Source organism: Myotis nattereri (assembly GCF_964212035.1).
Source record: "Myotis nattereri genome assembly, chromosome: 5".
In the NCBI taxonomy this organism is placed as follows: Eukaryota; Metazoa; Chordata; class Mammalia; order Chiroptera; family Vespertilionidae; genus Myotis; species Myotis nattereri.
The window spans coordinates 61,195,194-61,211,815 of record NC_138080.1 but is presented as its reverse complement, the minus strand read 5'-3'; the positions used below and the strand labels follow the sequence as shown (position 1 = coordinate 61,211,815).

At 38.7% G+C, this 16,622-nt stretch overlaps 1 protein-coding gene across 1 annotated transcript in view; it reads right to left on the bottom strand.

Moving 5' to 3' along the window:
- CLGN (calmegin) overlaps positions 1 to 14,011 on the bottom strand; it is a 38,616-nt gene extending 24,605 nt beyond the window's left edge. The window contains exons 1-4 of the mRNA XM_081092906.1: positions 13,890 to 14,011; positions 3,301 to 3,453; positions 771 to 844; positions 58 to 116 (exon numbers count right to left, since the gene is read on the bottom strand). Coding sequence (XP_080949032.1) covers positions 58 to 116; positions 771 to 844; positions 3,301 to 3,444 — 277 coding nt within the window. The 5' untranslated portion in view covers positions 3,445 to 3,453; positions 13,890 to 14,011. The remainder of the gene's footprint in view (positions 1 to 57; positions 117 to 770; positions 845 to 3,300; positions 3,454 to 13,889) is intronic.
- Positions 14,012 to 16,622: the final 2,611 nt, after the last annotated feature.

The window sequence follows — 16,622 nt, the reverse complement described above, 5'->3', positions numbered from 1 at the left end:
ATCTCTCAAGTTGGTGAGCTTTGGGCCATCCTAGGGATATGTAAATAAACATTTTACCATTATATATGGAAGTCTCCATGTCTGTATCATCTTTCTTTGCTTTTGATAAAACCCACCTATAAGGAAAGGTAAAAGCAAATGTATAGCATTAAAAATAAAACTGCAATTTATAGATGCAATGCACATTAGAAACCCAATAAAAGAGTATACAACAGTTACTTCTCTTCAAAAATAAATATTTAAAGGCTAAATCAGACACCTAGACATCATCCTGCAAGGTTAGAGTGAAATCAGATTTGCTATTTGCAATCAGCTGTATGATCATGGGTAAGATACATTAAGCCTCACTTTCTCACCTATAAAATGAGATAAAGGTAGTATTTACCTACCTATTTAGGACAGTGGCATATAATAATCAATAATTAATTAATCTTATTGTTTTACCATTATTTAAAATAGAAGAGTAAATTAAATTTGTCATGTAAAATTATATTATTAATATCTGTCCTAAAGGGGGAAGAATGTTATAAATTTTTACTTTATATTCATAATTCATTTGTTTTTATTTTCTTTATATAAATAACTATTCAAGTTAAACATTTCTATCCATAACAAAAATGTGTTAAGGTACTGGTTTACACTGTCAAATAAAGCACTTCAAAAATTTTTTTATAGTTCCATAGTAGGGGCAATTTTCATAAGCCAATAACCCATAATTTCAAAAAAAACTAATCAAGTCAAGGGAATCATTCTTTTGAATGAATACTCACCCAGCCAACCTTCCACTATCAAAAGTTTCTGTAAAATATACTCCTCCTGTAGGTTGAGGTGTCTTATATTTAATCTAGAAAGTAATTTTTAAAAATCTAAGTTATTCATCTTCACAAATATTTTAGTTAAATAATCTCACTAGTTAAGAACTTATTATGTAATGGACATATAGGTAATACAGATATAAGGTAACATGGTCTCTGACCTCAAAACTTTGTATCCTGGTGGTGAAAAGATACAAGAAAATATAAGAGATACGATGACGGGGGGACAAAAATACTGTATGTGCAAACAGAGGATACACCGATTCCTCTAACACAGAAGGAACAGGAAGCAATAGAGAAGGCCTCATGACACAGCTGACATGGCCTTAAAAGAATTCTAACAGGTTATCATATTTGGGGATATAAATCATTAGAAGCAAAATAAATAGCACAATAAAAATACAAGATCAAGAACTTAGTAAGCATGTAGGCTAGTTTAAAATTGACTCTTAAATTTCACTGCTATGTGACTAGAGAATGATGACACTGTTGAAAAATTAGGAACCTATAAAACAAAAATATTCAATAGAGAAAGCACTGCAAAGCAAATTATCTGCAGAGCTGCTCTGATGATGATCATGATGGATGATCACCACACTCCTACGAGAAAAGTACTGTTTTTGTGCCCATTTCATGTCTGATGAAACTATAGGAGAGAGACCAAGTAACTTGCCCACTGTCTTCCGGTTAGTTATGAGTCCAGGCTGTCCTACTCCAAAGCTTGTACACTTCACCGCTACACTATACAGAACATGCCAACAAAAGAACTTAGAAGATTAAAGATAATTTATTGAAAAATTATCAAGAGATAATTTGAATGGATGATGAATGATTAAATTTTGCCAAACATAATAGATCTGGGTCCTTTCTGAGTCAGCCTTCATGGTTTTATTTGTATGATTAATTGTGAGATGCCTTCTCTTAGCCTTTAGAGAAAAGGATGTAGAAGTACTTTTTCTATTTTCACAGTCCCTATCCTGTCCTAATAGTATAACATTTCTTGTCTGTTAAAGGGTGAAAAATCAGTAATTAACAGTTAACTGCCATGATATTTTGAATTTAATTTAAAAAAAGTCCGCCACTTCCATCTATAGACGCTTATGGTGTACAAATGGTTAAACAAGATTCCACATAATTATCAACAGGATCCAGATTCTGCTATCAAAATAGTCAACTGGCTATGAAGCTACCTGCTCTCTCTGTTTTTGGCACAACGGAACATTGGGCAATGGTGCCACAGAGGCCTCCTTCTTCTGTTAGACCGCCCTTCACATCACCAGCAGTGTATTTTGTCCTTTATTTATACTTTATTGTAACTTGATTACTCATGCCGTACAATTAGAAGGGCCAAAAAATCAAAACTGTCCTTTCCCACTTTTTATCACCTTTTCAAATGATCACCAACTGTAGTTAAGAGGGGTGGGTATCTGCCCATTGGTTTGGAGTGTTCACCTCCAAAGACCCTGTAGTAGCTGTATCTAACTCAGTCATTAGCACTTTGGTTACTTACTCTCTGTGGTTCATAAAACTAAGTTTTAAAAGAATGTGCTTGTGCGGCTTAAAATTTAACAGGAGAGTGAATTCACATCAAACAGCTGAACAACACTTGCATTTGCAAACAGAAACCTCTACAATGAGTCTATAACAACTGCCTATTACTCTCACCCTCTAAGCACAGCTGGCACAATACAATTGATGCTCTCTCACCATCAAAAATATTTCTGAAAAATGTCTAATATTATATACTAGAGGCCCGATGCACGAAATTCATGCAAGGGGCTCGGCCCTCACTGCCCTGGCTTCATCCAGAAGGTCGTCCAGAAGGACGTCTGGAAGGTCCTTTGGCTGTCCAGTCTAATTAGCGTATTAAGCTTTTATTATTACAGATGAATAGTCCTCAATGTGAAAACTCTTACGGATTGTCAAGACAAAAAAAAAACTCTGCCAAGTTTTTCAGTCTCCTGTTAGTCACCACCTCAAAGCACATCTTATCGATGCTAAGACAGAAACACAGTTGAGCTTGCTAACTGCTGAGCTCGTCATCACTTCCCTTTCTAATTCATCCTTTTATTTAGTACTTTTTTCCTTCAAGACACGCACAAAAAAAGCTACTTTACTTCTAGGAGAACTGCAAATAATACTACCTTTTCTTTTACCTACAGAGAGCTAGCAGTGTCAGAAATAAGACTGAAAACCTTTCTCTTAGCGAGAAGCACTTAGTCCTCATTAGCCAGTGATGAACTCCTATTTCGTAGTAAAAACCTTCCCCATATTTACTTGGTAATAAAACCATGTCAAGTGCCATGCACAGATTTCTGTAATTACGCGCACTCTAAAACACAAAGCAATAAATAGTTGGGGGAAAGCATGTTCTTCTACTTATTTAGAAAATGAAGACTATTTTGACTGAAATAATTCTTGAGATTAGTCACTCCTATCGATCATGTAAAGAAATAATTTACAACTGATTTCTCAATAACCTTACCTCTGAGGAGAGTTCATTTTCATTAACATCAGTCTCTTCTGGATTTTCATCAAAGTCTGTCATCTCAACATCATCATCCATGAATTCTGCATTAACTGAGATGCATAAAATACCCAAACATAGCCAAAAGCTTTGGAAATGCATACTGATTATCTGTGAAATTAAAAGTTATTAGTGAAAATAAAACAAAGTTCTGAAAAAATATGTGTAAGTATACTTACAAAGAAATCATTTCTTCTTAATACCTCCTTTATTTCAGGATGGCTTTTAAAACAAATCATTAAGAAAATTACTTAAATTATGTTTTGACCATGTGGAAAATAGCAACTTTCAATCTCACAGGACACAGATTCTAGAGCTACAGGCCTGCCTCTAAAAACAAACAGCCAGTGGCACAAATCTCAAGATACAGATAACAGTGATCACCAAACTCAATAAGTGCACCCCCTTTTCTTTCCTACATCTTTGTTTAAGTTGCTTTATTTATTATAACATTGTATAAGCGTATAAAAACATACAATTGGAAATCTTATCATTATAAAGCCAAAATACACTGATAAACACCAAAAATTAAAGAAAAAGACGTTTATCACAATTTAATGTGATAGTCTTTGGCTGAAATCAAATCACAGCTTAAAAACCAAACAAATATGGGATTCCTATTGCAAAAACATTCTGCTGAGTAAAAGAAGCCAGTAATAAAAGACCACAGATTATATGATCCAATTTAAAAGACAGGCAAATCCAGAGAAATGGAAAATAGATTAGTGATTACCTAGGGAAAAGAGTGGAAAGAAGGGGTTAATAGATAGAAAGATTTGGAGGAGAAGGAAGGGCGCTGAAAATGTTCTAAAACTGGAATATGGTAATGACTGCATAACTGTAAGTATTTTAAAATCCACTGACTTTTACACATTAAACTGAAGGTGCAAATAATGTATCAGTAAAACTGTTTATTGAAGGTGCAAATAATGTATCAATAAAGCTGCTTCTAAAAAAGAATCATTAGGCTATTCAAATCTTTTTTTCCATATAGTTAACTCAATAGATTAGGGACCCTTTCTATTGAGATCAAAATGTTACATGGATGTGTGGGCGAGTTTGCCTTGGCTTCTTCTAAGGTCATTGGCTCAACTCTAAAGTTGAAAACATGTTGTTGTTTTTTTAAATCAACACGGGTCTACCATAATATGAATATTCTCTATTAAAAGGTATGTTAATGACACCATCTTTATGTTCAAAGACAATACAAAACGATGCATGCTGTCATTTGTTAGAAGAGTTTGAGCTCTCTGAATCCTAAGAAGGAAATGTAACTGAGATAGGAAGTAAATGAAGGAGGGCAGTTTGACTCAATAACAATAAATTTTATTTCTTAAAATTTTCACTTACTGGCACAGAAATGAGTATATTTGCAAATTGCTTATTAATTGTTAATAACCCTAAAGCTTCGTTGTTCTAAAAATTTAGGAACCTCTCATGACTTCTATAACATAAAGGTGCTTTGCTTGACTATCAATAACATTTGAGTAAAACAGAAATGCATAAATTAATAATAGCAGTAATAATGAACATTAAAATCACTTTAGACCCATATCTTCTTCAAAATGAACACATACGTACTTTAGGTTCTTAATAATTAATTTGTTGGGGATAAAAACGTCCTAAGTGCTTTGTATGAGTTCTGGTGTACTGGCCCACCATGGAAGAATTAATGCGAAGCCCAGGAAATAAACAGGGTGGACATTATCACCTCTAATCTACAAACTGGACTCAAAGATTTAAAAAACTGGTCAAAGTCACATGATTAGAAACCATCCAAAAACATTACATCAACATGCCATGCTATCTCTTGTTTTAATTTTACCCACTGCCTTATGTTTACTGATAAAGCAATGGAAAGAAATCACAAAAATGTTAACAGCATGCAATTACTAGTAGTATTAAGCTATGAAGATATTTACCCCCAAATAGTCATATCTACCTTACTATACAAGTGAAATACTTAAAAATAAACTGCAAGTGGTCGCAGACTGTTCTGTAGGCAATGCAGTTCTGTAACAGTCTCCATTAAGAAAACTATTCCAAGGTTCTTGTTGCTATTTATTGTTTTGTTTTTTTTAAAAAAAGTAGAAATATAGACCTAATGGTTTCTGCTTAATTCTTCAGTGTTCTAACATTATTCAGTGATACACCAGCTGACAATTATATCAGGAAGTTCAGTGTATCACTTTAAAGTCTATTACACTATGGTGTGAACATGCCATCAAGCTCTACACAAAACTGTGAGGTTTGTCACACATTGTTTTTTAAAAGAATAAGTAAGATATTGCCAGGCCTGGAACTTTGAAGCAACTAATCTGTGCAGTTTAAATTTTTTTTAATTGTGGTAGAATGTACATAACATACAAGTTATCATTTAAACCAATTTTAACTGTTCACTTCAGTAGTGTTAAGTATATTCACATAGTTATACAACTAAGCTGCAGAACTCTTTCCTTCTTGCAAAACTAAAACCATACACATCCAGGAACTTCTACATTCACCCCTCTCCTAAGTCCCTGGCAACTACAATTTCTTTATTAGTTCTACCAGGTGTTTTGGTGTGTGTGTGTGTGTGGGTGGGTGGGTGGGTGGGTGGGTGTGTGTGTGTGTGTGTGTATGGAATCTTTAGGTTTTTCTACATATAAGGTCATATTACCTGTTAATAGAGATAATTTTACTTCTTCCTTTTCAATTTAGAGGTCTTATTATTTCTTGCCTACTTGGTCTAGCTACGACTTCCAGTACAGGTATCCCATTTTCAAGAAGTGTGTGTGTGGTGGGGGGGTACCCTTTGCTTTACACCAGTTTGACTTGTGAAAAGTTTCATAGGAAAAAAATCTACTTTCAGATAGTGGGGGAAACATATACTATGTTGAATAGAAGTGACAAAAGCAGGCATCCTTTATTTTGTTCCATATCTTAGAGCAGCGGTTCTCAACCTGTGGGTCGTGACCCCTTTGGGGGTTGAACGACCCTTTCACAGGAGTCGCCTAACACCATCGGAAAACACATATATAATTACATATTGTTTTTGTGATTAATCACTATGCTTTAATTATATTCAATTTGTAACAATGAAAATACATCCTGCATATCAGATATTTACATTACGATTTATAACAGTAGCAAAATTACAGTTATGAAGTAGCAACAAAAATAATTTTTTGGCTGGGGGTCACCACAACATGAGGAACTGTGTTAAAGGGTCGCGGCATTAGGAAGGTTGAGAACCATTGTCTTAGAGGAAAAGTTCTCAGTCTTCACCATTGAGTATGATAGCTTTTCATACATGGCCTTTATTATTGTGAGAGAGTTTTTGTTGTTGTTCAGAGTTTGTTAAGAATCTATATATATAAAACCCTAATATGCAAATAGACCAAACAGCAGAACAACCAAACAACCAGTCGCTATGATGTGCGCTGACCACCAGGGGGCACGCGTGGAACATGGCAGGCATCGGCCGTGGCTGGATGGTGGAGCAGGATGGAGGGCACCAGACCAAGGTGGGGTGCCGATCTCTGTTATTAGGGTGAGACTGGTGGTTACTGAAAATTCTTTGCTCCCATGCACCACAGTCCTCCAGGCACTTGCTTCACACCATCAGCGGGTGCAAGCAGGGCCAGCACTGTCAGTGCATGGGAGTGGCGACGGTGGGAGCGGCACTGCTGGCAGACAGGGGATCAGGGGCCATGGTGGAAGGGGCCAGGAGGGGATGTGGAGGATGGGTTGAGACCCACCCCTGTGCCCACCACAACCTTGCAGCCCACAGTTCCTTTCAAGGTGCACAAATTTGTGCACTGGGCCCCTAGTTTTTTATAAAAGGGTGCTCAATCTTGTCAAATCCTTTTTCTACATGAATTGATAATCATGTGGGGTTTTTGTCTCCATTCTAGTAATGTGGTGTCTTATGTTGATTGATTTTCATATGTTGAACCATCCTTGCATTCTAAGAATAAATCCCAGGAATACACTTGGTCATTTTAATTGGTAACAATTTTTGCAACCCTATTCATTAGGGATATTTTTCTGTAGTTTTCTTGTAGTTTCTTCTCTGACAGCTATCAAGCTATTGTGGCACTCATAGAGTAAGTTTGGAAGTGTTCCTTCTTTAATTATTTGGAAGAGTTTGAAGAGGACTGGAATTAAGTTTTTTCTACTGGTTGTAGAATTCACCAGTGAATTGGGAGGTTTCTGATTACTGATTCAATAACCTTCTAGTCTTTTCAGATTTTCTATTTCACCATGATTTAATCTTAATAGGTTACATGTGTCTAGGAATTTGTCCATTTAATCTAGGTCGTCCAGTTTGTTGGCATATAACTGTTCATAATATTCTCTTTATATCTGTAGAAATGTACTCTCTTTAATTTCTGATTTTAATTATTTGAGTCTTCCCTTTTTGCTTATTCAATCTAGCTAAAGGTTAGTCAATTTTGTTGATCTTTTCAAAGAACCAACCCTTGGTTTCACTGTTTTCTCTATTATTTACCTACTAGAGGCCCGATGCATGAAATTCATGCAAGAGTAGGCCTTCCTTCCCCCGGCTGCCAGCACCGGCTTCTCTCTGGAACCCAGGACCCAGGCTTCCCTCGCAGCCCCGGCTTTGTCTGGATGGTCATCCGGTCTAATTAGCATATTATGCTTTTATTATTATAGATGACCTATTCCATTTATCATGTAATGTTTATTATTTCTGTCCTGCTGCTAGCTTTGGTTTTTCTACTTTCTTAAGATATAAAGTTAATTTGTTAATTTGAAATATTTCTTTTTTAATATAAGCATATACAGCTGTGAGTTCCCCTCTTAGCACTGCTTTCACTGTGTCTGATAAGTTTTGGCATGTTGTATTTTTGTTTTCATTTATATCAAGATATTTTATTATTTCCTTGTGATTTTCTCTTTGACTTTTTGGTTGTTTAAGAGTGTGGTGTTTAATTCCCACACATTTATGGATTTTCCTGTTTTCCTTCTACTACTGGTTTTGGTTTCATTATATTGTAATTGAAAAAGATGCTTTGTATGATTTTGATTTTTAAAAATTTACTGACATGTTTTATGGCCTAACCTATGGTCTATCTTAGAGAATATTACATGTGCATTTAAGAAAAACATGTATTTGCATCAATATTCATAGGGGTTATTGGCCTGAGGTTTTTTTACAGAGTCTCTGTCTGGTGTTGATATCAGGGTAATGCTGCCTCATCGAGTGAGTCTAGAATTATTCCCTCCTCTTAAATATTTTAAAAGAGTTAGAGAACGATTGGTATTATTTCTTTCAATAAATTGGTATCCATTTTTCTTTCTGCTGTTATTAGGTGGAGTGTTCTTTATGTGTCCTATTATGTCCAAATAGTTTATAGTATTGCTCAAGTCCTCTATTTCTGTATTGATCTATATGGTTATTCTGAGCTATGCAGTTTTAGTGCAGCAAGAATTTGTTTATATGTTATAAGGTAAAACATTTAGTGCTGATGCTACCATCTCCCTTCCTTATAAACATATAAAAGATAGCAAGCCCAGGGTTCTATGCTTCTTGTGTATTTCTCACTCCACACAAGTTGCTGAAATTACCAAATATCATTTGTGCCTTCATTTTCATCAATGTATCATTGATCTCATGTAAGTTCTCTGCCATGATTCTGGGCTAATCAATAACAAATTAAAGTATAAGTAACTTTGTCCATTGACATACCATTCTCCCTAATTTTGAAACCAAGACCAAGCAGACTAATATACCTCAAAGAACTTCACCAACATCACCGAGAAGCCCTAATAAATTTCCACTGAGAACTCCAAATCACAAACGATAAAGTGTAGTTCATTTATTGGTATAGAAGTAAGGCTCAATTCCACAGCAGAGGTAGCTAGAGCACTAAAAATAAGACAATCATAGGATCCCCAATATTTGTTGTAAAGTGTGAGAGAGACTGCTAGCTGATCACGAAGTTGTTTTTTTCTTTTTCCCAGAGACAACACTATATTATATTTTCTTTGGAGTTAGGTGTGAAGTGGAGTTAAAAGGGAGACCCAGGAAAGCTTGTTTTGCATTTCTACTCTTGAGTCTGAAAGCCTAAAAGCCAGAAGAACCAATGGTATAAATTCTAGTCTGAAAGTCAGCAGGCTCAAGGCCCAAGAGGAACCAAGGTTTCAGTTTGAGTTCAAAGGCAGGAAAAGATTGCAGTACCAGCTAAATACAGGGCAGGAGGGGTTCTGTTTTTGTTGTTGCTGTTGTGGTTCTATTCAGGCCTTCAACTGATTAGTTGAGGCCCACCAACATTGGGAAGGGCAATCCGCTTTACTCATTCTAACATTCAAATGTAATCTCATTCAAAATCTCCCTCACAGACACACCCAGAACAGTGTTTGATCAAATATCTTGGCACACTGTGGTTCAGGTGACACATACAATTAACCATCACAGCCATCCACTCCTCAGGAACACCAGAAACCATGGGAGGCCTCTGAGGTGGCTTTTATTTTATTTTATTTTTTTGAATTACATTTATTAATACATTTGTTAACGAAAACTGGGTATATTTTCCTAAATCAGAAGAACCTATAAACAATAAAAATTCCTTAAGAAATATAGCAGAAAGTGGGAAAGAGCCATAATAGCAGAAATAATCACTGGAAATACAACTTTCTCGTGGTTTAAGCAACCAAGTGCTACAAAATATCCGAGGAGTCTGGATCTAATGTTATAAAAGTGAGAAACTACTAAAGGTCTGAGATTAGTGAAATGATGATAACTGAAATCCTGAATATGTGAATAAATCTGCACTGGGTTTTAAAACCATAGCTACACACTAAAGTTAAAATTGACTGAATAGCATCATTTGCTAATTTTTTATGTAACTATCATAATGATACATTTTCTTATTTATTTAGGATTATACTATTTCTACATAGTTCCAAAATAATAGCTTGGGGCAACTTGCAAAAAACAAAACAGACATAGATATAAGCTCACCCAGCACTGGAATTCTCTATCATTTCTGTATTCATACTGTCCCAAAGAGTGTTGGGACAGTATGAATAGGAACATGTTTATGAAATAAATGAATGAATGCATAAGTGATGGGGAGGAGGGGAGGAGGGAGAAGGTTCCAGGAAGGAGGGAAAGAGATGTTTCTAAGCAACCAACTCTGAGATTTTTCTCTTAGCAGCATGGCAGCAATAAATTTAGCGAAAGGGTTTCTAAGCAATTGGGGGGAAACAGAAATAAAATGAGGGAGTATTCACTATAAAAGTCTACTACAGGCTCCTTGGATGTAAAAATCTTTTCTGGAATTTAACTCCTAGAAAAATTTATGAACTGAATCCTTACACAATAGATGTCTTTATGGTTTTAAGACAGATAAATAGTTATGGCAATGCTTCTGATATTGGTCCTCTAAAGTTTATTAGAACATTGTTAAAACAACAAAATGAAGGCATTTCTATAGAGTAGGAATATAATGGTCTAGGAAGTTTGCTGTTTTATGATCTGGTTTAATATGGAGAATTAATCATATTTTAAAATTCTACTCTACATTTATGAAAAACCATCTCTGATTATGAGTTATTTCATAATCTTGCTATGGACATGCTGCATTTGAACAACTCAATTCATGATTTGCTTTTCTAGAAAAGATAACAGAAAAATTAAAAAGTTTTGTGTTACTATGTCACAAAAATAAAAGTGGACTAATTTTCACCAAAATTAAAGGGTATTCTTAAAAACTGACTTTGAGGGATCACAAATGAGGTGAAGAGGCAGGTGACAGTGACACTATTGGCAAGCAGCCTTCTTCCAAAGAAGCTGCAAGACTCGACTTAAAATGCAGCTGTTTTCTCACAGAAGAAAGTAGCACGCTACAGAATTTACTCGTTTGGTGATAGCTAATGTTTCCCGAAATTCAGAGGAGTCTAGCCAGCAGATAATAAAATTCATCATTCACACATATTGTGATCATCAATATGTGCCAGGCATGTATCAGACACTAAACTTACAGTCATTAGCAAAACATACTTGGCTTCTAGCTGTAAAAGCCAGCTAAAACTCTCAAATCTTATTCAGAGGTCACTTCCTCTTTAGATTCAAATCATTATCCATCTTCAAGAATGTCCCAAAGTGCCCTAACTGGTTTTGCTCAGTGGGTAGAGCATCGGCCTGCAGACTCAAGGGTCCCAGGTTTGATTCTGGTCAAGGGCATGTACCTTGGTTGCAGGCACATCCCTAGTAGAGAGTGTGCAGGAGGCAGCTGATCAGTGTTTCTAACTCTCTATCCCTCTCCCTTCCTCTCTGTAAAAAATCAATGAAATATATTTTTTTAAAAATGTCCCAAAGCTTCCATTAATTTGAACTTGGTTTTTCTTCCCAAGCCTGCTTCTCTATCTCCTTAATTCCCTTCTCCCACTAACTGCACCTCCAGTCAACCATTATCTTAAAACTAGTCATTGATAACTTAAATACATATGGGTATTTCTTAAAAGCTTCTCTCTGCCCCCGTGCCACAGCCTTAAGGATGGGAAAGGAAGCCGTGCTTTCTGAAAAGGAGAAGTAAACCCCCACTATGCCTCTTCAACTTCAGTCTTGCCAACCTTCAAATCCATCCTCCACCTTCTAGCATGAATTTTCTTTTTAAAAGCAACTCTTATTTCGCTGTTCATAAAAATGCTCAATAGTTCTCTGTAGTTCTCAGCATAAATTCTGCCCATTTAAGACTCATTTCTGTCATTCTCTTCAACACTCGCCTATTTAACATATTCATGCTTTCCTATGTGCTATTCTTATACGCCTTTTTACTATTCAGGTTTAATGGCGGGCGGGGAACTCATCCAACGCTAGTGTGCCTCAAAAACAGTTTTTGAAAATCACTATTATTTAAAGTATTAGTTGTCGTGCAGCTTTGGGAACTCATCTACAGAATGGGATGCTAGGAAACACACTGAACTGGCACTATGGCAAGGTTTCTAGTCCTATTTTTAAAAAGGCAATGGGTTAGCCCTAGCCATTTTGGCTCAGTGGATAGAGTGTCGGCCTGTAGACTGAAGGGTCCCAGGTTCAATTCAGGTCGAGGGCACATGCCTGGGTTGCTGGCTTGATCCCCAGTTGGGGGTGTGCAGGAGGCAACCGTTCAATGATTCTCTCTCATCATTGATGTTTCTGTCTCTCTCCCTCTCCCTTCCTCTCTGAAGTCAATAAAAATATATTTTAAAAAAATAAAAAGGCAATGGGTTAAAACTGCTCTGGGCCTGTTTTATCACTGGTCACGTAAAAGGGTTAAATTAGGTGACCTAATGGTCCATGAAGGTTCACAATTCTAGCTTTCTATTTAAGCGCGCTAAAATTTATTAGGTACTGAAAATAAGAAATAAGGCTAATTTACTGCACTGTTCAATTTGCTCAGAGCCATCAATATACGCCATTTACACACATGATAATTAACTGTATCAAGAACATAGAGGACTTTTTTCTAAGGATTTAGGGATAAGGTGTAAATGTGACTGGAAGATCGAACCCAATTAGATCTGAAGGCAAAACTGTGTACACTGAAAAATCAAACTTACAATCACCAACAGGAGGGTTTACCCAGCGTGATTAAGTGACCCTAGGAGGGTGATGTACAATGTCGAAGCCAGCAAAATCTTAAGGCTAGACGGGGGCTTTAATGGCTCTTGTGCATCAAAACGTTTCAACATAAATGAACTCTTTCCTAAGTTGAGACTTCTTCTCCCCCCACCCCACCCCCACGAGTTCCTTTCTCTCTCCCCCTCCTGAGCTCCGCTGTCCTTTGCTTTTTAAATCCCAAGCAAATGCCAAGCAAATGCTCCTTGTTCCTTGAGGAAATGTTGTAAATACAATCGGCTAAAGCATCTGATTGATCATAAACAGGCTTTGGGAGATAATGAGTCTCTAGTCATTAGGGCTCCTTTGGATGTCACCCAAGTGCACGGCTGGTCCCCAGCGGCGCCGGCTCCAGGCAGCGCATCCAGGGAGTGGCCCGGGCCCCAGGGCGGGGTCCTTTCGCCTTCACAGGGGCGGGGATGGCGAAGGCCGAGCCAATGTTGGTTTGGCTCCCATTCTGGGGAGACGTAGCGGGTGGGACGAGCAGCCCCCCCGCGGCCCCTCTACACCCCTCGGCAGCCGGGCTCGAGCGTGGAACGGGCTGGAAGGGTAACCGCTGGACTAACGGCCTCGACTCCGGGGGCCCAGCCTCTGGGACCGCCCGGGCTGGGGGCACCTGGCACCCCGCGTCCTCCCGAGCCCGGCGCAGCAGGTGGACACGGCGGTTCCTCGGGATCCAACGGACCCTGGAGGCACCCACTCCCGCCGCCGGGCTGACCTTCCTCCTCCCAAGGCCGGAACTCGCCGCGGCACCCCCACCCCGATCTCCACGCCGCTCCCCCACCTGCCCCAGCAGCTCAGCCGGGCGGGTCGCCAAAGGGGTGCGTCCCAGCCCCCCTCCCGCCCCCCGCACCCCGGGGCAGAAAGCAATGATTTCGATTCCTCATCCCCGCCGAGCGCAGGGGCAGCGGGGAGGCGGCCTGTGCCCACGCACCTGTCTGGCGGGCCCGTTTTCGGCAGTGGCAGCTCATAAGTCCGAGTCGCTGCCACTCGGTCCCCGCGTCTCCCAGACCAGTCCCGCCCGCGGCCGCCCAGCAGCGACTGCTAACTGCGCCTGCGCGTGCGGCCCGGCGCGGGAGGCGGCGGCGGAGGGCGGGCCGCGCGCACCTGCTCCGCGGACCCAACGGCCCGGCCCGACGCGGCTGCGCGGGCTCGGCCCCGGGGTCCGCAGGGGAGGGATTCTCCGTGATGAGCTCCGCAACCTCTCCCTCCCGCCCGGCGCCTGCCCTTTCTGCAAACCGTGGGGTTCTGCCTCCTGGTGCGCATCTTAGGGTCCTGAATTCCCTGTACATCAGGTTTTGAACAGCATCCAGGCTTTGCCTGCAGCTCTTTAGGTCTGGAGAGGTGACGGGAGAGCAGGAAGGCGTCCTATTTCGTGTGCGTGATGAATATAGATATATTAGATGTTAACATAATAAATGCATCGTCGTGTTTTTTTTTCTGAAACACTTTTATGAATTGCTAGCATGTATTGTGGTTGCTGTACTCTTAGGGGTTTTTGTAAGATCTTATTTAACCTTCACAACCATCCAGGTAAAGAAACTGAAGATCATTTGCTTGCCAGAGCCTTTGACTAGTAAATGTGGAAATAACAGGGTTGAAATACAGACCTGTCTCTTTCAGAACCTGTAGTTTCAACCAGAAATATTGCATAAATGTACTACTGAATTTTTTTTTCTATTTTGCCCCCTAGATGTTGGATCATGCAGCTTTTACTACTTATATTTCGTAGGAAATCTGGACTTTGAACTTGCTATAATCACGATTCAATTTTATTGGAAGAATAAAATATTTATTGACTTGTGATACCCCTGTTAAAGAGTCTCAGACTGAGCTTGATGGCGATCCATGCACAATATGTAATTAATTATTGGCGAGGCGTGTCAGGGAACATTTTTCACACTGCATCAGTAATAAGGCTACCAACTCTAGACTTTTGATGCTGTCACCTTTTGGAGTGTGTTTGGATAGTGTTTACTGATTATTTTTTAACTTAAGATACTTTATAGTAATATTTCTCTCTTCAGTCTTTCCAACTTTTATTATTCAACATAATTCTGTGGCCCATAACCAAGACAATTCTACTTGCTGGAAATAATTTCTAAAGGATGTATTCAAAGTTTGCAATGAGGAGGCTGAAAACTAAAAATTCTTGCCATATTTCTGATCTCAGTGCAAATGCCTCTACTATTTCTCCATTAAGTAAGAACCATCTTTAGGATGAGGCTTGTACATTTTATCTATGATTGCCTGTATAGCAAATTAAAATACAGGATACCCAAGGTTCTAATTTTATATCGACAAATAATTTTAGTACATACACTTACATATGTGTAATTTATCTGGCAATTTTAATTTTATCATGTTAAGGAAGTATCTATTCATTGCAATTTTATTTAATTTTTTATATGAAGTAGCTGTTGAATTTTTAAAAGGCTTTTTTTAGCCACTGTGAAGGTAATCATATTTTTCTCCTCAGACCCATTAGTATTGTATGCTCTATTAACAAATTTTCTAACAGAATCCTAATCTGATTCTTGCACTACTGGTTTAAAAAAAAAACCAAAACACCAGGTTACGATGTGTTATTTTCCTACTGGTTTGGGAATCTACTTCTAATATTGCATTTAAGATTTGTATATCAATTGTCATAAATGATATAGGTCTGTGGCTTTCTTTTTGTGCTACCATCAGGATTAGGTGTTCATGATATACCTACTCAATAAAATAATTTGTAAATGTTTCATTATTTGCTATATTCTGAAACAAATTTAAAATATCGGGACTACCTGGTTTCTAAAAGTGTACTTGAATCTCCCCGTGCAACGATCTAGGTCTGGTACCTCTTTGTGCTTTGTTATTTCTCAAAAGCTTTCTTTCTTCTATGAATATTGATTGGTTTAAGCTTTCTCTCTCTACTTGCATCAATTTGGGTAAACTGCATTTTCCTAAGAAATCACTCATTTTATCACTTTTTTAAAAAAGAAAATACCAGCAAAACAAAAACCTATTGGCTCATATAAACTTCCTCATATAATTAGATTCCTCATGCCTTTGGTTGGCTGTTAATATCAACACACCATCTAAAAATAGATGTCAAGGTAATTAAGGGGGGGGGGATAAAAAGATGGTTTCAATGGGAAAAGCCTGCCCAGATTTAGTTCCCACTATCTATATATATAAAAGCCCAGTGACTGAAAAGGCAGAACAACCAGAATGACCGGTGGCTGTGATGTGCACTGCGGCAGCCAACCAGCCTGATCCAGGGCCCCATTGCACCCCCACCCCACTGGCCAACCCGGCCCCCGATCAGCGCCCAACACCCCGATCAGGGGCAGGGCCTGCCACCAACCGCCTGAGGCCCGTCACCCACTGAGGGCCTGGCCAGATGGGCCCCCATTGGGGCGGGCCGGCCAGACCCCACCCATGCGCAAATTCGTGCACCAGGCCTCTAATTGTTGCAATTCTGCCAGAGGGTGGGAGGTCCAGATAAGAGTATACAACAAACCCCAAGATAGTTTTACACACCCAAGTTAGTAGAGGGTCTCTCTTTCCCTTCTACCCATGGGTGTGACTACATTTACAATTGCTATTACTATTAGTAATATTACCATATGACTATTTACTTCAATAGTGCAGGTGTTGTTGGCTTATCTCAATACCTGAG